At 27.9% G+C, this 25,710-nt stretch overlaps 1 protein-coding gene and 1 long non-coding RNA gene across 2 annotated transcripts in view; one reads left to right on the forward strand and one right to left on the reverse strand.

The window, feature by feature from the left end:
- On the forward strand, positions 1-24,227 carry LOC136982676 (uncharacterized). The gene is made up of 2 exons (XR_010881919.1): positions 1-278; positions 24,033-24,227. It is a non-coding gene; the product is annotated as an uncharacterized lncRNA (long non-coding RNA).
- LOC136982665 (sterile alpha motif domain-containing protein 1-like) overlaps positions 1-25,710 on the reverse strand; it is a 55,175-nt gene that overhangs the window by 10,107 nt on the left and 19,358 nt on the right. Inside the window, exons 2-4 of the mRNA XM_067279228.1 lie at positions 24,019-24,178; positions 23,688-23,798; positions 13,382-13,494 (exon numbers count right to left, since the gene is read on the reverse strand). Coding sequence (XP_067135329.1) covers positions 13,382-13,494; positions 23,688-23,798; positions 24,019-24,178 — 384 coding nt within the window. The remainder of the gene's footprint in view (positions 1-13,381; positions 13,495-23,687; positions 23,799-24,018; positions 24,179-25,710) is intronic.

Genomic DNA, 25,710 nt, shown 5'->3' on the forward strand with positions numbered 1-25,710 from the left:
GATGACATCCATAATGTCAAACGCAGTTAAATGTCATCGTTGAAAATGTTTGTTATTCATTATTTTAGCCTTAAATTATAAAATATATTTTAAACTAATTCGCTGAAAGAATCATTTTTCGGTCTTGTGATATTGTAATTAGTGAAATCGTTCCGTTAGTTTCGACGAAGTTCGCAAAAAACTTTTTCCATAATCAATCACCAACGTCGTATTATTCCACGACGAAAAAAACAACAACAACAACTGTAATAATATTACGAAATTACCTTTTTATTAAAGTAAGTTTTTCTTAATTTCCTCGACTTTGTAAACATGCATCTGCTTTTCTTCGGCATTTCGTTTCCGTTCTATATTAATGCATTGTTTTCAACAGCCAACTTCGTAAGCATAAGCATCTATTTACTTTTAGAAGCCGTCGCTAGGGGTATGGTTGCTATGGGTGACGTCACAGGTCATAATGAAAATCAAATTGTTTTTCCAATTACATGTGATTTATTGGGGGGGAAAAAACTATTTTTTGAATAATTCGGTTCGAATTAAATTTATTCTGCTTTGTAATTAAATATATTTGAATATTAATATCTATTTTATAATTGGAATGATGGTTAAGAAGGAAAATTTCATCTTCAGTTTTGAAGCCTTTCAAGCTCAAATATTGTATTTTATATTTAGAAATGTAATTCGATAACAGATGTTATTTAAAGAAGAAGTTTTATATTTAAATTTTAGTTTTTTTCAAAAAAAATTACTGAATTTGTTGAGTTGCAAAATTAAAAAAAAAAAAACAAAACAAAAACAAAATTAACACATTTAATTGTTGGAACAACTTAAAATTAATCATTTGATGATGAAAAAAATTGTTTGAAAATGAATGTATTAATCTTTCTATTTTATAATTTTAATTTCCTTATTCTTCCTATATTAGTAAATATTTTTGTTTAATAACATTGTGTGATATAGCAAATTTTCTACTTAATGGGTGGAAATTTAGCAGCTATTTCGAAAATTGATGTTCATATATCTTTACTTAATTAATATTTATATCCTTTTAATCAATTTTTGAATATGACTAAAACAAAGATTCTTTTTTGTTCTAAATATTAAAATCTAGATAGAATAGATGATTTCAAATACATCTAAAACATTAAATTTTTAAATAATAAAAAAGGAAACTTAAACATAACTGAGTTTTCAACTTTCTTCCTACAAATTATTATATATAGTAGGCCTACTTGAATCTGCATATTCAAATTAATTGTATTAAATAACTGTAGGCTAAATATATGTAATTTGTGCAAAGATATTGTAACAATTAGGTTATGTGTGCTCTTATTTATGTGAATACGTCTTGTGGGTAAAAATTACTGTCGGCACAAATCTTTGAGCTTCTTGTGTGTTTTGAAAATTTCTTCTTTACCTTGGCAATTCCCCACATAAAAAAACCGAGAGATTTTTCCATATTGGTAACAATGTAGTGTTAAATTTAGAATTGGGAAGCTGGCTAATCCACCAATTTACATTGGCAATCGAGTAGTGTTTCCATTTCCAATATTGCATTTTTAGCATCATTTTTCGCTTTGCATTTTCGGTTTCTATTAGCAGCTGGCTTGCTTTTCGGTTACGTGTGGACGGCATATAGTATTAACTTTTGTCGTGTGTTTACTGTTTACCACAGTCTACAGTTTATCAAATCTAAGCAATTACTTCCTTCAATCAGCTTACCATATAAGTAAAAATAAAATTTTTTTCGTTACAATATAACATAAAGAAATATAATTGTTTAAAAATATAACTGAGCAAAGTTTCGAGAATATGTGCACATTTTGGGATTTCACAATATGGTAATCGTAGTAATAATGCAGTTTTATTGTTTCTTTTTGTATCATTTCTTTTCTGTACTTAAACAACAATAATCATTGAATTGTTAAAAAAAAAAAAAAAAAAAAAAAACAGTATAATGGCTGCCTAAGCCTCCTGTTGAAGTAAGGTGCTATCATCCATGCAACTGAAATAAGAGTAAAGCTAAATCATAAATTTTTTCTTTATTTTAATGAATTCAGCAGAACAATTTTTTAGTTCATATTCTATATCAATGCAAAAAAGCATGCTACTATTTTTCCTTTCAGTTTTATTGTGCTTCTCTTCATAATGAATAAATGAATTTATTATATTTATTTATAATTTGATTTATATTTATTATTTGAAAGAGGTTTGTTTATTAAATTAGTCTTTGGGAAACATCTTAAATGCTTCTTTGTTTTGAAATTTTGCTATTGATGATATTTTGTCATGACTTTACATAAATATTATAATATGAAAATTGTGCATTTTTATAATTAATTAATGAATAATTTTGACAATATATTATTTTAAACGACTTTTTAACTAAGGTCTTTGTTTATGCAACATTAAAAATGTTGATAAGTTTAACAAGATAAGTTTTTAAATTTTTTTGTCATCCAGATAAGATATCAGTGAAATAATATATTAAATACCCTAAGTAATGTTCTTTAAATCAAAACAATATGTAATAAATCAAAACTTACAATCAAAACTTATGTAATAAAATCTACATATTATCATCATAAAAATTCAGTCATTTTATTATAACAGTTGGTTTAATTCATTTTATATGGTTTAATTCATTGAAAAATGAGTTGTGATATAATAAAGTCTAGAACAATATCTCTCAAACTAACTGAGAGACCAGCAGGGATGCCAGAGGGGACAAAATGGCCCTGAGGAAATAGAGCTTCTAAACAATATTTGTTTTTTCATTAATCACTCTGCAGTGACTGACAGATATACCCATCAAGGGTGATTGTGTGGCAGTTGTGAACGACGGCTATATCCACAAAAGAATTTTGCATATACAGCCAAAAACTACCACGAAAAAAAAATTCACGTAAAAAAAGGAATTATATGACAATAAAAAAAAAGACTTTACTTTACTAGATATAACTGTTTACAAAAACTTTTTCCAAAACGGTAATGAGAAAAAAACACGTGGGAAAAAATTTCCCATGTTTATTCTCCACTACATAGGGATAGTACCATACTTGACTAACCCACTGCAGAACGGTTAACTTCCTTTACTTTAATATAATAATTTAATTTGCTGTATGGTCCCCAATATGTATTTTGCTGAGGTCCCTGGGCAGCCCTGTGGATTAGTATCATATTTTTGTTCTGTGGTTGCTGATTTTAAATCATATATAAACAAACATTTAGTTTACATTTTTATAGGAAAAATTATTTATAAAGGTAAATGTTTGTTAGATAAAATATGCTTTACTAAATATTAGGGTAATTCAAATGAAAATGAATCGAAGGACATAGGAAATTGAAGAATTGTTAAATTGTGACATTTTTGGCAGGAAACATTGATGATATGTGATTATGCAGAAACAGGTGGTACTGAGTTCATTTACCAAGAGTGGCAGTCTGCCTTTTGTCATGGCATCATGATAGCTTTTCATCCAAACAGCAATCATGGAAGAAAGGTACCTAGTATATGGAAACTCTGAAATCTTTGGAGATTTCAGAGTTTCAGTCAAAGTCTTCAGTCAAGTCAAACAACCTGTGTTGTTCATAGCCAGTGTGATTCTTCTCCACAATAAGGAGCACCCCACACTGCAAATATTGTTAAAGACTGTCCTGGCAAATTTAAGTGGGAAACATTCAGCATCTGGCATATAGCCCAGACTTGTCCTCTTCTGACTTTCACATTTTCAGGAGCTCAAGAAGCAGTTGCAGGGTACCAGATTCTGCTCAGATTAAGATGTGTAGGATACTGTTCATGAATGGTTCCAACAGTAACCCTGAAAATTCTGCACACAAGGAATTGTGTCTATGTTATAGCAGAAAAAAAATGCCTAACACCTGCATCAATGATTATTTTTAAGATTCAATAAAAATAATTTACTAATACACCCTTTGGCTCATTTTGATTTGAATTACTCTAATAATATAAATAATAAATTAATTAACTACAGTAGATTCTGCTTAATTGGGGCTACCATTTATTTTAGCCCAAATGCAGAGAACAGAAACAAATTAAATTTGTATTAAATGTATTTAATGTAAATTTGTACCATTTATTTGGGACAGTGATGATCATAATAGTTGCTAGAAAACATATTGCTGAGTTGAGATATATTTTGTGTAGGAAGGGAATGAAAATAGTCCTTTATCTGCTGTACAGCCAGTCAACATGTAACATTTTATCATCTGTCTTGCATGATCATTGATCTTACCAGATGGATCAGACAAGTCATTGCATATGAACAGTAAGTTCGATGTCTTGCATGAACTGAATAAGGTTTGACAACCTCAAAATATTCATGAGCTAGAACATTGTTTTCAAACAAGACAGTAGACAAGTTGTTGCATATAGATGCTCCTCTGTAATCTGTTAATTTTCCTTCAGTACTGTTTTACCTCTTGGCAGTGTCAGATGAATACCTATCTTGTATTTTTTTTCCACCTAATACTGGAAGATTTCAGATTTCAGACATTAGTCTCATAACTTTTTTTACCAAATTTGCAGAATTATATAAGTTACTTTTGCTTGTCTATAGAAAGTAAATCAAATGATTACAGTGATATAGACCAAAACTCAAGCTCATGCTGCTTTGATTAATAAAATTAGAGAAGTATTCTTATGATCCTATAAGGATACTAAAGATACCAACTCTTTTTGAACAGTTTATCATAATGAGTTGTCTAGAGTAAAAAAGTCAGTGCATTGTTAAAGTTGCATTGTTAAAGTTGCATTGTTTCATGGGGAGTGATAATCCTCATGGGAGTGTCTTGTTTTGCTCTTTCTGAGATTACTAGTGTTAATAATTTCCAGTATGTGCCTATGTCCAAATATAAATAATTATGATAGTCTTATGATTTCTGTCATAAACCTGATTTCAAATAGCAAATTCTCATGAGAAAAATCTTTCACTTTTGAGTAACCATTCTTCAGACCACCTTGAGTGATGGACAACTTTTTCAGTTTCATCTCACACAATGAAATAATTGTTAACAGTTTTTCATCCATGGTAGTTCTGGAAAAGACTCAGTGAAAGCCTGAATAATGTGTTTTACATTAGTCCTACATATCAGTTTTACTTGTTCATGCAAGACTGATGATAAACATTGTAGACAGGCCTTTAGACATATGTTCTGATTTTGTTTCATTTGCAGTTGATAAAAAGACATCAGAGTTCACTTGATAAATTTTTTCAAAAACTGTAATAAAAATAAACATTCTTTATTTTTCAGTAAATGTCTCTATTTTATACATAATGCCTGTTCATTAGACTACCATAGAAAGTGTGTTTTTTTCAGGTTATTGGAATAATGTCTGCATAATTAAGCAGCTATCTAATTAAGCCAAATGATTTTTTCCCAATATGGTCCAATTAATCAGAATCTATTGTATTAAATTCATATAAATACCCTTAGTAAAAATAGTGGGACAAATGATTACATGTGCTGCACAAGAAAGACATGCTATTTAATCTCTTAATTTGAGTTCCAGGATACAAACATAAGAACATCTTAGTAGATTCTCATTAGCATCAACCTCCGTGGGACCACCTGCTGGGTAAACATTAAGCAATAGTTTGTTTTAATAAGTATTATGCAATTTTTGCCTCAAAGAAAATTATGCTGCATAGATATGGAAATATTTCACTACATCTTTTACCAATCTGTACCACAGAGGATGGCACTAATGAGGACCATTATTGAGCTAGTTTAGAATATAGTTCTAGAGAATTACAATTATACTAAAATATTGTAATTTTCTAGAACTTTATTCTGTTATATAACAGTAGTAAATGGCAATTACTTAGAACTCATTTATAATACTTAGTATGAAAATTATGTCATAAATCATTGAAACTAGAATCAAAATAAGAAAATTCTCTCCCATTAGGAAACATTCCCAAATCAAATAGCACAGTTGAAGGGAAGAAGGAAGTAAGTCAGTGGTACCATGGGCCACTACAACAGGGAGAAAGGTCTGAGTGTGGTCATATAACCTAGCTTCTTTTAAAAAAAATTGTTCAGTGTTGCAACACAGTCTATTATCTGTTGAAAAAGTGTTACAGACATGACATCATGAATATGAAGGATCACAGTATCAGGAAAACTATTAGCAGAAGCAATGTTGAGAAGAAAGGATAATAAATCAGCAATACTGATTGAGAATTGGTGATGCAACAGCAGTACAAATCTATGTAATTCAACAGTTATAATTAATTATAAAAAATGAGCTTAGAAATTGGGAAAATAGATGAATAAATAAAAATACATCAATAGAAAATGAAGGAGATATTGATACTAACAGGCTTTAGCTGTCATCTAATACATTGTTTTCAAATATGAATTAATATTCCAAAATGCTCAACAGAACTACATTTGAACATCTTTCCATTTTCAGACAACAAAACAAGTCAGAAGTCCTGAAAGATGTTTTACCAATAAAAACTGACATATGTAATTTTACCATTTTTGTTTTTCTCCTTATCTTAAATGGAGTCATCATAACTGGAACATACTTTGGATGGAAATGACTAAATAGTGCCACCAATATACCCATAAAAGAAATCAGTCTCAGAACTTATAGAACATGTATTTGGGATGTGACTTCTTTAGACTATGTGGTTTTAGGATAGGACCACTTATCTGACCACAAAGATTCACTAGGACAGGAGAGGAGATCAAAATTTGCAAAATATTGGGTTATGTGCTTTGTGAACGTTCCTTAATATTTTCAAATAACATTTTAATCTAAATATCAATTAGATAGATTTAAGACCAATGCTGTTTTTTCAGTTTATATACCATATACAAAGATAAAAGAAAAAGTATTAATATATAGTATTGACAGTTGCTCAGTAAGAAACAAATTCTGTATATTCAAGTGAGAAATCTGGTGATAATAATAATTAACTGGGCCATTCTATCAGCCATAATAAATGTCATGAACTGATTGAAGTTGACATAAAAAGCAAATGAAGCAAGGACTCCCCTCAGAAGCTATCCTTTGATGGAGAGACAATACTGTCTGGTAATTATCTATCCCCACTACATTCTTGTCAAGAAACTAAAAGAACAACACCATTTAGCAATTGACATTAAATCCAAAACAAGAAATAGGGAAGAAAGTGCAGATAGAGATAAACAAAAAATTTGGAAAATACTATAAATGCTACAATATAAATGTGTACATTTAGAAAGAAAAAAAATAAATAATGAATAGTATGAAACATTGTTTTTAATTATTGGTACATTTTTCCTAAAACAAAACTATTTTTAGTCTCTATATATGTATATCAGAAGTAATATTTATAGTGTGTGCCATTTAAGACCAATTTTTTTAATACTTATTTGTTTGAATTAAGAAATCAAGTTAGATAAAGCAAAGATATTTTAACTCTTTTTAACATTTTAATTTTGATTTCCTAATTTTTGTCCACTTAAAAAATTAACTTGATTGATTTTAATTCAATTAGAAGTTAACAAGCAAAAAACAATTCATCCAAAATTTTCCTGTTTTGATAAAAAAAATACAAAGTAGTAATAAGTAACAGTTAACATTATTATTGATGTATATGTTAGGTTCTTTTAAATAATTGTAATTTTAATAAAGTTCTTCTCAGAATTTTAAACCTATAAGTGCAAGTGGAAAACGACTGAATACTGGAAATTGGTGCTATGTTGACACCTGAAAAATGGTTGACTGCATGGAGTTTTCTGGGTTTTATTCATGTGTCTAATACCTAAACAGGGGCCAGTTTCCCATAAAAAAAACTTCCTGGGAAGGACTCCCTTTTGTATGACTTAACTGGTACTCTAGCAGGAGGTTAATGGGACCAGGAAGGTAGTTCAATAGATTTCATTTACACTACAATATAAAATTTAAATCAGTGATGAGCAATCTTTTTCTGGATATAGGCTGCAATGAAACTTTGTAGGCTTCCAGCAGAGCATATACATTTTTTTTTACAGAGATGCAAGCTTTAAGCCTTCTGAATACTCCATACATACTCCATAATCTTCGGTACACTAGTACTAAAATGATATATGATAACAATATGCAAATAGTAATATTTATTCCCATCAAACAGTTCATTTGCATCTTTTCACTGGTCCAATTTAGTTTGAATATTCTTCTTCATGAATGTCAGTTTAATTAGGATTTCATAATGGCAAGAGACAGAAAACAGAATATAAAATTACCCTGGGGGACAGTTGCAGACTGCAAGTTGCTGATAACCAGTTTAAATAATAATAAAAGCTTAAAAAGTAATTTCATTGAATTATGAGAAATCTCGCTATTTTTCAAAAAGTATTTCAAATTTAAAAATGGATTATTATAGAGAGGAGTATGGCTCAAAGTTAAAATTGTATGGTATCATCTGTTATGAGATAATATAAAAAATCATTTTTTAATAAAATTAATTAATACAAAACACTAAAACCTTATTTTTGCAGTTGGATGAATTTTTTAAAAAATTGTAAATAATGAAAATTTTACTAGTTATTGGTAAGTCTGATTTCACTGAAGAATATATAAACCAATCTACCACTAAAAACACTATTATACATTAAATTTCACATTCAGTTACATCCATTTTGGAAATAGAAAATTAATAACACAATTTAATTATTAAGAACACAAGATCTAAATAATGATGTACAACTAGCTAAAATTGGCTGTTACCATTTGATAGGTCTCTCTTCACCCAAATATTGGTAATTAAATTTATTTTTCTTCCAACATATGCATGAATATTTTGAAAGTATTTAAAAAATCCTAATAATGATATTATTTGCCATCTACTTTTGATGTTTCTTTGAAGTTTAATTATTGTCTCTTTTAAAATTCAAAAACTAACAATCTTCTAAAGTTAGTAAATGCAATATATATAAAGAAACAATTTAGATTCAATTATTTTGATTACATTTTCAGTTATCTTAGTTATAAAAGAGAGAATTGCATAAGATTTGAATAATTTGAAAAAAAGGAGTAATATGGGTTTAAAATCTTTTTAGATTGGACTTTCTAATTTCATAAAACAAATAATACAGAGTAAAAACAAAACATAAATTGAAAACAAACTAAGAACAAAACTGTAATAAACAAACAATATGTAACATATTAGTATAACTAAATATATGGTGTTCCACTAGTTAGTGACAATTTTTTTACAGCATATTATAGAGGCCTAGGTGATCCAGAAATGTTCTGTAAACATAGCCCTTCAAATGAATTGTTTCAGTACTAGAAGGGATTAAAGTGCAGACTAGCTACCACTTAAGATTCTGGTCTGTAGCATAGCAAATCATTGCAGAAAAGCCTCAATCTTGCTGCCCTTCAGCTTCTTACTGTCAGAATATTACATTTTTTCAAAAATTTAAGGTTTCCTTACATTTCTTAGCTCTTTAGTATAGCATAAAAACTGAAGGACAACAAGATTGGAACTTTTCTGCAGTGCTTAGAAGTGCTGAAGACCAGCATCTTAAGAGGTAGCTAGTTTGATCTTTAATCCCTTTTAGCACTGAAACAATACATTTGAAGAGCTATGATTATAGGACATTTTTGGATCATCTAGACTTCTAGAACATGCTGTAAAAATATTGTCACTACCTCATGGAACACCTTGTATATTTAATTTGTTCTAGCATTGAAAAAGTTGAATTACTAAACAGGTTTGTGTTTTCATTTTTGCATTTTATTGTTGATAAATTACTGTTATTTTTACTGTTAAATAAGAGTTATTTCCAATACTTGTTTAACTCAGAATTATTTTTATTATAGTGCCATTCCATGTCAAGTGATCAAATCACTCGCATGACCATCTCAGATTTTGCTCAAATTTGGTGTGCAGCTTCCTAAACTAACCTAAGGAAATTCTACAAAATCATAGGACTCAATATGTAATGCTTCAGTTGTGAGAACCCCTTAAATGGGAGTGGTCAAAATATCTTAAAAGTAATTCAAAACGTTTTTTATTTTTGACATGCTGCCATTCAAAATATTGTCAATCTTAGTTGGTAGTTTCTTGGAAATTTCTGCAACACTTCACATCTTTGTATGGTCTAAACTGCACGAATTTGAATGGTCAAGCTTGCTTGATCACTTTTCTTACCAGTTGTAGTCGAAGTTGGAAAGAAAACTCACAACAAAAAGTTTTCAATTTTTAGAGCTATATTTTCTGAACAAATCATCTCAGGAAAGTCTTCTTTTGTAACATTGTTGAGTAGATGGCTGTTAATAAATCTACATGACTGCAAGTTTTGTTTTGCAGTCATCTAGTTTTGGAAATATTTCAAGCATGCTTCTGAAAAATTTGGTAGTAAATTTTGTTCATTTATGCAGCCCATTATCTCAAATGGAATGCCTCGAAATTTGAGGCATCTTTGAAGATAGTCAAATTTTGAGTCATATGAACAAATACTTACTTTTTACATATTGTGAACTAAAAGATCCCAAAAAACAAATATAATGTTCTTGTGGAGAAAAGTGAGCTCTTTCAAGTGGTGATCAAAGCAAAGAAATTGGGGCCTTTTAAGATAATAGGCTTCAAAAATGAGCAAAATTTACTACCAAATTTTTCAGATGCATATTAACCTTAAAATATCTAAATTCAACAATCTCACAAAAAGATTTCTCTGAGATGATTTGATCAGAAAATATAGCTCTAAAAATTGAAAATTTTTTGTTGTAGTCAAAGTTGGAAAAAAACTCACAACTAGTAAAAAAAGTGATCAAGCTTGACCCTTCAAATTTGTGCAGTTAAGCCATACAAAACTGTGAAGTGCTGCAGCAATTTTCAAGAAACTATCAACTAAGATTGACAGTTTTTTGAATGGTAGCATATCAAAAATGAAAAAACATTTTGAATTGCTTATAAGATATTTTGACAACTTCTACTTAAGGGGCTCCCACAACTGAAGCATTGCATATTGAGTTTTATGATTTTGTAAAATTTCTTTTGGTTAGTTTAGGAAGCTGCACACTAAATTTGAGCAAAATCTGAGATGGTCAGGAGAGTGATTCAATCACTTGACATGGAATGACCCTACATAAACTAAAAACTTATTTTTTGAGCCAAAAATTTGGACAAGGTTATAGCTTTTCCTTCTAACTGAATCTATTACAATGATGATTTACATATTTAAGACAATTCTTCTTCCCTACTGTTTGTTTTTTAATAAAATGTCCATTTAAATAATTAATTATATATTGTCATTAATTTAATAGTTGGTCTTTATTTTTTCACTTTAAAGTATATAAACTATATTGTTTGATACAAGATATAATGTACAATTTTCTTATTTCTTTACAAGAATATACAATTATATGTTAATTTTTTTAATAATAAAGTATTTAAATTGCTAAAACCAAAGTACTAATATGAAAAAATAAAGCATGCATAATTTTATCACAAAACATATTTTGTTATTTGAAAGTCTTTAGTCATACATAAGTTGACATGGAGTAAGTAATTTTTGTGTGTATATTTATGAATACATAAAATTTATTGCTGTATTTATTTTAAACAATAATGCATAATTAAACCAATGAAGATATATCATCTATTATGTAAATGATTATTTTTTTTCTAATAAAAAAGTTATGTAAAAAAACATTTGAAAACAAAACAGACTGAAATACACAAATTGTTATAATGTAGTTAATGCCAAAATAAAAGGCTTGAAAATGTTACTAGTGAAATAAAAGTAAATGACATCTATACTTTAACCTGTCATGTTTTGTTTAAAGTTGTTATTTGCTGATTTAAGAGGGATGTTTGCTTTTATTCTTCTATATAATAAATTAGGAATCTGAATTGTCTCTTCCTTACAAAAGATATTTTAAATTTGCACATTTATTCTATATACATGTAATGAAATTAAGAATAAGAAGTTTTTCTGAATAAAACATATTCACAATTCAACAGTTCATACAATATATTTTTTTATATTTGAATGTTTTGAGAGTTTTTATAGTAAAATTATTAATTGTTTAGACTAAACAGATAATAGAAATAAATTATCAATGAACTTTAAAAATTAAAAACTCTGTATAAAAGATACTTTTTCATCACAACAGATAAACTAATATAAATATATACAGTCAAACCTGTTTTTATGCGGGGGATAGGGACCGCATTAAAAAAGACGCATTAAAAAAAAAATCGCACAAAACTTTACGAATGGCTGTAAAAAATAGTTTTCGCAACACAATTAAAAAATATTTTTTTTATGCGGTCAACAGGGACCGCATAAAAAAAGTCTCACATAGAAAATAACTCAAAACCGTACGAAATAGAATTTATTGACAACAGATGTCAGCACTTGACTGCATCGTCTGGTCTATCGTCTGTTTTACATATTTTTGTCCAGGTGGTGTTTTGTTGACTTAAAAAGTAAATTATTTCATTTTTCGCATATTCATGCAATAATATTACTATAATAAGTGCATTTATGCTATAATAAGTTTATTTAGCTATAATAAGTCAACGTAAGACATGACGAATCGCACGAGACTAGTCGCCAACTATACCGCACAAATAAAAAAAATTGCACAAAAAAAACCGCATAAATTAAAAATTCGCATTAAAAAAATCGCACATAAAAAGAGCGCATAAAAACAGGTTTGACTGTATATGCATCTGTATGCATAGTATATACACATATATTTTTTAAACTATATATTTAAACCCAATTTAAATATAATGATCATATTTCACAAAAATTGAACTGAAAATATTGAATATCTTTTAATTTATATTAAATATTCTAACATTTGTTATTAATATATTTGTAAACTTAATAGCAATTGTTATGGTATTATTTTGAATATTTCCTTTCAAGTTTATTATAATAAGTTTAGTATTGTAATGGACATTATACTGAAGAAAAAATTAATTAAAAACATCAAAAAATTTTTCTTTTTTTCCACAAAGTTTAACTGTTTACTTTAAATTTAGAAAATTATCAGTAAAGATCAGTGTGTTTAAAAGTGGGCAATATTGAAAAGAAAATGCAAGACAGACAACTTAGACATATAATAACAATATAATGAAGACAAATAAAATAATCAAATGATGGAAAATTCCAGAAAAGAATAAGACTAAAAATAATTGGCATAAAACAGAAAGCAAAACATGGAGAATACAGTTACAATAGAAATGACGTACGAAATGAAAGGAGTGAATTCAAAAAGCTAATTTCAAATGGATGGAAAAAGTATATAATGATGAAGTCCAATATTTCTGTATGTACCGTACATATTTTCATTGTTTAATGTTTATGCTAACTTAAAATTATTTACGTAAATCAACAAAAAATATATAAAATTTATACTTACACCATCCTTGGAATCATCACACAGTATACAAGTTTTGCAATCAATGCACTGCCATGGGCCCATTTTTGAGCGTTCAGCCAATTCTGCACTGTATTCCATGCAGCTTGGGTGAGCTATTAAGGAATTAAGAAAAATTAAGTTTCAGAAATTAAACATAATCAACTAAAATTTTGTTTTAAAAATTTTTATTAAAAGGATAAATTAAAGGAATTGCTTATTTATGCATCAAAAATATTAATATAGCTATAACTAACATTTTAATTTTCAAATTAAAAAATTATAAATGTATAATAGAAAATTAATGAAAGAATCTTTTCAAAAATATGTAGTTAAAGAATATAAATATTTCTATTGATATCATTTGGTATTTCCATTATGTATCTAATACAATTTTATTAGTGTTTGTGGCATCATTCTATCTGTGCAAGGCCTTTGTAGAAACATTTGTGATTGGACTGGTAGTGTTATTGAATTTCATTGTCCTCTCTCTCAACATTTTTAGGAAATTTATCTTTCTTTTCATTTATATACTCTCCTACAAACCATCATATTTTATAGAAAAATTTGATCTAGCAAATTTTTAAATCAAAATCAATCATGTGTTGATGTTTTCGATATTTGATATTGAAAACATAAGTGAATATTTCAAAACTATTTACTTAAAAATTCTTATTATTATTTTCCATCTACTTTCAATGTTTCTTTAAAATATAATTGTTGTCTTTCAAAATATATTATTTGAAATTGTTTTGCTGCCAATTATTCTACTGAGATTTACTCTCTTCATCATTTGAGAGAAATATTTTAACCTTCATAAATATTTCTAAACAATATGATGGAATGAGTCTATACAAAAATGCATAAACACAATATTTATTATATTAAGAGAGAATCAAAAGAAAAATTATGAAATTCCTAAAACTGAAAACACACACAAATATATCCAAAAGCACTAAACTAATTATCATCATCTAACAAACATACAAACATTTTTGTCTATTTCTAATGAACATCATCAGGTTTCTGATAATGAACATCAGAAATGCTCTATCAGTAAATATTTTTATTTCTTTTAGTAGTTTTGGGTATATTTGTTTTCACTTCATACAACTGGTTTTTGAAGTAAATGATTCTTAAAACTATGATAGAAACAACTGTATAGTCACTGACCACCACACGTACCAATATTTAACAAAATCATGAACTTTTTCAATGTTTTCTTAAGGTAACCTGAGTTTTGCCAGGTACTGTAGTTAGCTAGTATTTAATATTTTGTTGAATATTTCTACATTTATTTTCATTAATTTACAAATATTCAATTACTATGTTATATATATATATATTTAAATTTGATACTTTGTAATACTAAATGTTAAAAATAACAATAATTTTGTTTTAATTTTGTAATGTGTTTGATTTTATGATAATTTACATGTAAATAAGGTTTTTCTCTCAAATTATTTTTTAAACAATTTATAATTGTTTTTATTATTGTTTACAGGATCATGTTTAATCTTTTATTATTGTTGTTGAATAAAAGTTATTTGAATAAAAACAAAAAAACTAGATTTCTGAGAGTTCTTTTTCTATAACATTCAAGAATATTGTAAATATTTTCAAACTATATGAGTAATTTCTTTTATGTTCTATTTATATAAATATTGCAGAAATTCAAACTGAACATTACTGCAAAAAAATCCAATTGTTTTAGAGTTTTATTATTTATTTTATCCAATATTCAAAATTCAAAATTAAAATCAGTTTATCAAAATATTGAAATTTGTTATAAGAAATTAAAATATTAAAATGAAAACAATTACAGCTGACAATTATGTATCTTCTCTTAAAAATATATTATTATTATTACAAATTAACATTTGTAAGCATTTATGCATAAGACATGGAATTTAAATTTTCAATCTCGCATATAAGGAACTGCACTGGATTGAATCATTCACAAGTTTCAACTGCATAATAAATGGTCTCTCCTAGTTATTAAAATGTGCCTTATGATTTTAAATTCATTTGAAAGCAATTTTATAAATTATTTAGTATTGTCCAACACAGTTCAACATATTATTCGATGTTATTATCACATACTTAAGAATTTTTATTATAATACAGTAAACTCATTCTGACTCAGACTAATAATGAGTGAAGATTGTCTGAGTTTACAAAAATCTGAGTTAGCAGGATTTTTTCTTTGGTGTGGAAAACAAGAAGGTGAATACAGTGCGTTAATTCATTATGTTCATCTTATATATAGATTTTATTGCAGTTTAGTAGATTATACTGCTGAATTTATTATTACAGGAAATGAGCTCAAAAAATTTCATGACAGTACAAAGTACAGCAATGTACAGTCTTTAGTAACTTATTGACTACAGTAATATATAATGCACAGTATCATAAAAACTTCTGGATGTCATAAACACTCATTAATTATAATTTTTTTATTCTCAAGAAATTTTAAATTACTGTGTAATTTTTGGAAAATTTGTCTGAATTATGTAAAGTCCATGTTGATGAGGTCCAAGTTAGTGGAGGTTTACCATACAATATGCTTTTCTATATTTAACTTTATTACAACAATATCAGCATTCAATGTAATATTATTATTTCTACATTTCTTAATTTAAGAATTAAATAATTCAATATTTAGTGAATTTTAAATAGGCCAAATAAAGTTCTTGTTCTGAAAAAGTGAAAATATTCCTGTTTGCTCTGATGAACCTTGCCAATAACTTGCATTTTACATTGGGCAGTATTGGTCATACACATCCAGAAAAGATCCATATTTGAGAGAGATACATTTGAATATTAATCTTTGCCCATAATAATAAATCAAGCTGGAGACATTCTTTAAGCCAATGTATTCTTCTCCTGATAAATTGTGAAGTGCTAATTTGTAGTTTCCATGACAAAATAAAATCACACTTGATGCCATTAATCACAATACTGAGAAGTAAAACTGTCTTTCAGCATTAAAATTTCATTTTATTTACCACAAAAGTATATAAAAGCAAGCAAGCATATCTGATGGTACATGATCATCTTCTTCAGGCATTATTCGAAATGGAATATAAATTTACAAAATTTTGTTGAATAAACAATTTGAAGAGAACTTATTATAAAATCTCAATTATACACAAAACTTAATGCTCTTTTTTAAGAACTATTTAAATTATAGTGTGCTCCAGTAGAACACATTAAAGCATCAAACTTCTTTGAACAAATTTTAAATATGTGCAGAGCAAACAGAAATTAATAATAGGGCTTTTTAAACCACTGTATATAGTAATATATTACTTTTTAAGCATGTTAAAGAGGGACATCAAATTCTAGGAGGTCAAGTGCAGGCTTATTACAGGTTTCTGTGGTAAAATATGTAATGTTTTCCAGATAAACGAGACTGTCTGATCATTATACTGTCACAGTAAAGAAAGGGTTCTCTCCAACTCTAACCATAAGGGTTCATAACCTCACTCTAAAATTCTCCTGGTAAGTTTAGTAGAACACCTATTATACAAATTGTCATCTTAGTATTGCACTAAATAGTTTTCAAGTTCTATATTGGTGGTGGTTGTGTAACATAAAATAGAACCTCATTTGTGAATGATGTAGTGGGACTATATACACACTTGATCTTTCAAAGCTTGAAAAACAATCTCAATCATTTACACAGTATTCTGTACAAGGATAATTGTGGCTTGATGATTAAGATAAAGCCATATTTTTTGGAAAGGCAAACAATATACAAAGAAACTGGCCCTAAATATGGAATGGAAGGTTGTGCAAATACTAGTATTTTTGACATAAAATGTAGATAGTGTAGTAATCTCAACACTTTGGCATTAAGATGACAGAATTTTGCACACAAATATCCAGAAGTAAAAACACATCACAACTCCTTATGTACTAAGCACTGTGAAGTAGGATACAAGTATGAACACCATATATGAGTAGATATGGCTGTATTTATATAGCTTAACAGCTGAAAGGATGTAGCAAGGATGATAGAAGGAATTAAGTTAGATTTATGGTAAATGCAAAATGTTAGACCATCAAGTGCTGTTTGAATGCTTAGATTTAAAAATGAAATGCCAACAAGAAAAAAATTCAAAAGTCAAATTAAAAATTAATAAAATAATATTTGTGCTTAGATTTATGTAATTTAACAATCAACTAAACCTTTAACTTCCAGTAATGGAAATTTTTATGTCAAATTGACAAACATTTTCAATCTTAACCAAGATCTGCATCAGGTCACCAACAATATTGCAAATTCGAATGTACAGAACACAACTTTTTAAAAAGATTTCAAAGTAAGCAATTATTTCAAACTGACCACATCAGGGCTCTAGAATCCTTGGAAATATACAAGGCCGACTTGACTGGCAATTGTATTAACTTTAAAGATGGAAAAAGCATCTCATATACATGGCAATGCTTTTAAGAAAATCACGAATTACCAAAATAAACTAATTATTATTATTTTGTAAGATTTTATGTCTTATTTTTATATTTGTTATAATTTTATACTTCTTAAAATTACTACCGATTATTGCTTTTGTTCCAATTACAGGTATACCTCGTCATACGTCGTCGGTAATTGGTTCCAGGAGAGGCGACATAAGTCGAAAAACGATGTACGTCGTAACTACACAAGTAAATTCGACTTAAGTCGTAGTTTCGACTTACGTCGTAACTAAATGCCAATAATGGAGGAAACGCCAATAATGAGCACTTAAAGACCGCTAAATAAGACGACAACACAGGAACACAGATGTTTTCATGGTTCGTTCCCTAGGATTTATGATGATTATATTAACATTTACTGTAAATGTACATATTTTAATATGATTTTATGTGCTTTCAACACTTTTCTAGTGATATTATGACTTCAATGTTTATGGTGGACAGATTTAAAGTCGAATAAATTGACTTAAACTTGATTTTTATTTTTCCATATACTTTTTTTGACAAATGACGTATAATCGGGAATGACGTAACTCGAGGTATACCTGTATTTAAAAATCTTTTTGAAAAGTTGTTCTGTGTATTCCAATTTGGAAGACCTGAAGCAGATCTTGGTTAAGATCGAAAACATTCGTCAATTAGACATTAAAATTTTTGTTACTGAAAGTTAAAGAATTAGTTGATTTTGCTTAGTATTTAGTTCCAGTCATTGAGAAGAAGTATTTTTTATTACATAAATCATTAAAAATTATGATTTGTGATATATTTCTGGGTAAACATTTAAGTAATAAATAGCAACTATAAATACAGATAATTAAAATTCATCCCTGAAAATTTGCTATTATAGTAGAAATGTTAGAAAATTTTTAATTATTTTAGTTTAAATAAATTGAAAAAATTTTTCAGTTATGAATCTTATAAGATGGTGTCATTTCTAATGACATTTTAAGATTCTACATAATTCTGTTCTGGGAAAAAAATGCATATTGTTTGTCAATATATTTTATATTTTTGTAAACATTTATAATTTTTTTATAAGCAATATTTACAATTTACATTATCCAACCTAAAAGCTTATCATCTTGCTCTGACCAGGAGCTTTATAATGAACGTTTTATTTTATCGTAGGCACAAAAAACCTTACACACGCTGTTTCTAGCAATCAAATTAATAAGCACAAACGTTTTCCGCCGTTTTGAAAGGCCTTCTTCAGGTGCACTTCAGAGTGCACCTGAAGAAGGCCTTTCAAAACGGCGGAAAACGTTTGTGCTTATTAATTTGATTGCTAGAAACAGCGTGTGTAAGGTTTTTTGTGCCTACGATTTTAAATTAGTTCTAGCTTTGTGTGCAGAGATTAGTTTTATTTTATGATCTAACTTTACTTTTAATGTTTGTTTATGCATTTGTATTTTTTAAATTTTGTTTGATTTTACTGGGTATGTTACCTAATTGTCGTACTGGGGTGGCACTTATTGCCTACGAGATATCGCCTTTTTTCCTTTGAAAATAAATAAATAAATACTCATTACTTAATTTTTGTTGCTATTATTTTATATCATTTGTTATAATATATTACTTTCATTTCTGAATAATGTTTTTGTACTTGCTAACCTTTAAAAAGAGGAATAGTTGGGACATTGGTAGAAAAATGCAGATTTTTGAATAAAAACAGTGATAGCATGAAAAGCAAAGAAATTCTTTATTAACACTGATATTGCAGATTGCTTATATTAAATACCTTTAATAAACAAAATTTAATGTTATCTCTGCATATGCTATCTTATAAAACTATTGCCATAAACACTGTCAAGAGTATGGCAATAGCTTTATACTCTCTAACATCACAATTTAAAAAAGGTCAAATATTTTACAGGACATATCACAAATCTACACCTAGATTTATGATGTGTTCCATGATGATGTGTCATGAATTTTAATATTGCATGATGAGTGTTTCCTGTTATATGCCTTTGTGCAATGTTTTGCTTTGTTAATACTGTAATTTCTTTGGTTATTGTGCAATGTACTCATGACAGTTGCTATCGATCAGTTTTATTGACTTTCACTGCAATTATTAAGGACAATGATTTTTTCTGGTTATTTATTTTCTATCTGTCTTTTTCTTACCATACCAAATATCTTTTCCTTTTGCTGCATATCAATGCAGAGGGGAGGTCCTGCAATGCTGTGTGATAAAACCATCCTGAGCCTTACTATTTTATAAAGATTGCAAATCTTTGTAAAATAGTAAGGTTGATGATTATTTTCTTGAGAAAGATCATACCATACAACCTGTATGTTCTTAAGTGATGAATCAGATGTTTTTCTTTTTGAGCAAAGAAACTGTAGCATTGCTCAATAATTTGGCAACTATGTGTTTCTGTTATCAGTTCTTTCTATATAAAGTTGAAAAGAAATTCATAAGTCTGATACTATTGTTTAAAAGTATAGGAATTCTTTTCTTGTATTTTCTTATATTAATCACTTTTAATCAGTTGCTTATGGTGTGAATTTACAGCACAATTTAACTGTTTAATTTAATTATGAGGAAGATTCAAATAAAAAATAATTTTATGGTAAAAATCTTTTTTTAATAAACAAAGAAAATAGCCATTCTTCCTCATTGACAGGTTTAGCACAATAAGTTAACAGAAATATGAAATTATATATATATATATATATGTGTGTGTGTGTGTGTGTGTGTGTGTGTGTGTGTGTGGTGTCTATAGATGGCTAGGCTGGGCATTAAGAAGTGTATGCAGAACACAGTTTAAGAAAGAATATGAAGAGCTTCTTATGACATATAATGACATATATTTTAATACAATACAATTTTGTAAGGTTTTCTACCTTACAAAACAAAAAACACTAAACAAATCATCTTGATACTAATTATTAAACGCATATTAATCGTCTTGAAGCGGACACGTCATTTGTGCTACATCGTTGCTTCTTCTTTTTCTAACTCTAACAGGCCATCTTTTTTTCCTGCATGCACAGGATGCCTGCACACGACATCAGACTCGACCAAGTCAAGTCAGCATGGGGGACAGGCACCACATATATATAATATTTCCTATTTCTGTGAACTTAATTTTGATTCTGTGAAAAGTTAAAATATATATATATATATATATATATATATATTAACTCTTTCTGCACTATGGGCATTAAGTCAGCTTTTTTTTCAGGTCTATTATGGGTTCAGCCAGGCCTACAATGAAGCAGCTGGGTGAAAATTGCTTGTTTTCACATATCCTGCTTCACTTAATAAGAGCATGCTGTTATGTGTGCCAGCTTCTTTCAGCTTATACTGCTGTGTCAATGTAAATTAAATGTAAATGTACTGCTAAGTAACTACTCAATAATATCTCTGTGATACATTATTAAAAATAAAAAACTAAAATAAAAAAAATGCTTCTGATACTATAAAAATCATTTTAAAATAATGAGGTTGTTTTTAGATACATTGTGCAATACAATGCTGATTTTGTCCCTTCTATAGGAGCATGCTCATAAGTTATACACCCAGAAATATGGTACCGTACATATTAATTTGTTTATGTGACTTTTACTTATTGAAAATTTTTTTATTGTGTTTGTTTCAATTTTAATTATATCTGAAAAATTTTCATTAGTTTTCATAATTGTTCATTACTGTTAAATTATTAATGCTAATGCTTGTTGTAATTACATGTTTTGAATATATCATCATGGTCTTTTTCATAACTTTGATGATTAATACTGTGAATGTATATAAACAAATAAATAAACCATGCAAAAAATAGGAATATTTGTTGTTTTATTATTTAAGATAAAATTCTGATTTTCTGTTATTAACATAAATTATTTTTTTTTAACCTAGTCTCACCACCTTCTATGTCCGTGAGCTGCCACAATGAATATTAACGTTTAATAATGGTGATGATGATGAAATTTTGGTTTAAAAGTTAGTGAATGTGGAATACTCTTAAATGAGTGAATATCTCTTACTACAATATCCATCAGAAAAATATATTAGATTTAATGAAAAATGATAAATTATGGCAAACAGTACTTGAACTTGGCACCATATTTAAGTAGAAGAAATAAATACTTAATTCAGGATACCAAACTAATTTTATTCAGTAATGTTTTTGTTTTTTGTAAGACTTCAGCTGCATTTTGGAACATGAATATACAGTATACCATTATCAAGTGCATTTAAAAGAGAGAACTATTCTAGGTTTGAAAAATTTCAAATTACAATAAGGAAATTACCATCACACACAAATTATAATAAAAAAGCAAAATTATAACAACATATTATGATGATGCTTTAAGAAATGTGTATCTGTCTTTGAAGTAAAATCCTCACATTCTGACTGCTTTTAGACAAAGGATAAGAAAGAATAAGAAATTCAAAATTGCTGCCCATCTATTGCTGTCTAGCACTAAAGAGTCATGGGTATTAATCGTCCTAAGCTTGCAAGTGCAAAGATGTTCGTAAAGGATATTGGAACACCAACTTTAACAAAGGCTAAGTGTGCAAGATGTATATTTTGCTCAAAACCAGTGATTGTTTCTCCATTTATCTCTGATTAGTCTTGCCATGAGCTTTCTTTTCACATGAACTTCCCTTTATGAACAGCTCAATAAAATTTGTTTTATCTCTGACAACAGTATCTTCCAAACAAGCACAAAGAAATAAATAGCACTGCTCGATTAATCTAACAGACCACTTATCTGCCCAATGTTTGATCATTAAAGGGCTATTCCAATTGACTTAGACTCTCCTATCTAGGGTCTAAATAATCTACCTTTCTTATCTAGAAAGCCCATTCCAGTTTGTCTAAAAGCTAAAGAATTGCAAGAATTTTACTTGAGAATGCAAGAATTTTACTTGAAGGTTACTTATCAAAGAAAATTATGCATTTCCTGATAAAGTTTTAACGTACCATCATAATATATTATATCAGTGGTTGCCAACCAATGGTCTGTGGACCATTATTGATGGTCTGAAAGAAAATTTTGGTGGTCTGTGGAGAAATTTGACATTGATCAACTCAAAGTTATGCAAGGTATTATGAAAGAAATGCAAAATGATTAGTTCTTTTTCTCACTCATTGGGGTTTTCTATTCAAATCTAAAACCAAACACGAAATGATTGGTATCAATAAATAATGTGAGTCTGATTGTCATCCTTCATGGAAAAGAGCCAAGAATCCATAAATTTATTTCAAACAAGCAGCAACAAACTTCATATTAATTTATTATAAATTAAGCAATTGAATTTCATATTAATAAAGTAAAATAAAACTTTATGATCATTATTCTATAAATGTTTGTATCATTTAAAAAAATTTATGATAATGGTCTGTGGGATTCAAAATTGTGAGTTTAGTAGTCTGTGAGGTCAGAAAGTTTGGCAACTGCTGTATTATATAATTTTGTACTTTATTATATTTTTCTGTGTGATGGTAATTTCTTATTTGAAATTAATATCTGTTAGTTTGAACGATTACAAATTAAAGTTCCCTCAAATGTATTCAATCTGATACACTTGATAAACAGTATATATTCACATTTCAGACTGCAGCTGAGAATGTTCTTATAAAAAAACCGAAAGCATTACTAAATAAAATTAGTTTAAAGAAAGATTATTTTGTCAAACTGCAGAAAAAAGAAAACACATTTTTAGGAGATTAAAATACTATATTTTGTACTTATTTCACAAATCTAATGTAGAATAAATTGTTAGATTTCATATAACTAGATATATATATCTACTTATATATAGATTATAATCATTAGGTTTTTTTCATTAAATTTCATTAAAAATATGTACTTCCTTCTGTGCCGTCATGCCCCAATCGTTGCTTCTTGTGCCTCAATACTTGTCTTATTTTATCACCATCTCTGCACTGGACTGTGTTGGTCTTGTCTTTAAATTTTATATCTAGAAATATTCAATAAAATAAGGAAACAAAAGAAAATAGTTTTTTGGAACACCTTAGTATAAATGTTCATAACAATAAAACTCTAAAACAATTGACTTTTTTGTAAAAATATTCAATATCCATGAAATTATGTTTAATCTTGGAAAATCAAATATCAAACCAATTTTACTAAATCTTTCTAGATTTGGTAAAATTTACTAAGTTTCTGAATTTAGTTACCTTTTGCATTACAGTCTTTACAAAACAGAAGATCTTCAGCCATTCCATTTCGATTAGAGGAAGCACTGAGGAAACAATAATCACAACGAGGATCCTCTGAATCAGATGAGGGAAGACTTGATGTTTCCAAAAAATCCGGACCATGAGTTTTCTTAATGCGCTGTATTTAAAGATAAATAAATTTAATAAATTTTGGTTTCTACAACTTTTCTAATGTTCTAATTCATTGAAATTTCAATTTGTTACAGCTGTTTATAAAGTAAATTTTAAAATTCCAGGATACATCTATTAAAACATAATTCATTTAAAATATATTATTTAATCACATTTTCTGTACTATTTGAAAGCATTATACAAAAATTATGAACTGTACAGCAATTTTATATAATTTTAATATGTCTAAGATTTGTGTAAAGAAAATTATTTTATTTCATAACTCTTTCATTAAATGAAGAACAAGAATGTCCAAAATATTTTAAATTAAAGATCAAATTTTATATTCACTAATTATTCATATATCATAATCCATATAGAATTATATTGCATTGAAGGACTGGACTATCTGATTTAAATTTTACTTAAATCTTGTAAAATTATGTAAACAGTACCCAAATTTTAATTTTAGAAATCAGTATTATTATTTATGAAAATTATCTTGACTATAATACATATGTTATCTCTATATTTAAAGTGATTCTGAAATATTTATAAAATTATTATAAATAATTATGATAGATCAATTAAAAAAAACTCATATATTGTTACAAAATTTTTCCATTGTATTATGTTTTTTTTTTTATTTCTGTAAGTTGTATAACGTATTATGTCTCAAATGCATTTGTTTCACTTGTTTTAAATTGCTTATAGTATACATGTTAACTTATAGTAATTTACTCACTCAAAAATTGCTTCTCTCCCTACAGTACAGCATATTTTTAGACAAACTGATACCAACAAATAAATGCTATGATTATTATATTAGCATAATTGTCATCAAATTTAAAATTAGTATAAACTTCCCATCTAAGCGTGCTAACTCCCTAAGAGTTGATTCTGGAAGATTTGACAATATTAAAAATCTGTTGCCTTTTTTTTAGTCTGTTTTAATATATAACTCAAAATTTGATCACCATGCTGAGTAACTATGGGTAGAAGAGTACCACCCAAAGACAAAAAACTCGCTCCATAAAAATTGAAAATCAAGTTGCAAACATGTCACCATACCTAATTAGTTTCCTTCATTGATACTGCCCAATATCTATTGTGAAAAATGTTCTGTAATAATTATAAATGTAATAATTAAGTATGATGAAAATCAAATTGAAAACTTGTCAATTTTTATGGAGATATTGTACTCCCAAATTGAGACCTAGAGTCTTTTGCCCAAAGGCAAAAGACTCTAGGTCTCAATTTAGGAGACCAAGAATTTAAAAACTTTTGCCAAATTTCAGAAATCTCCCAGCAAATCCAGGAGAATTGGCAGTATGTGTCCTGATGGCTAATAAATAAATAAAAATAATTGTGCTTTTAGGGATAAAATGTTTCCAATATTGAATTTATGGTTACAAGATCACAATGAAAATGTTCAACAATCACTATCTGGTTCACAATCATCATCTATGCTTGAACAAAAAAATCTAATGATCAACATCTTGCTTCCAATAACTACTTTTCTGCTCCAGCTAATATATG

Source organism: Centruroides vittatus, unplaced genomic scaffold (genome assembly GCF_030686945.1).
Source record: "Centruroides vittatus isolate TY-2023 unplaced genomic scaffold, ASM3068694v2 contig_862, whole genome shotgun sequence".
Taxonomy (NCBI): domain Eukaryota; kingdom Metazoa; phylum Arthropoda; class Arachnida; order Scorpiones; family Buthidae; genus Centruroides; species Centruroides vittatus.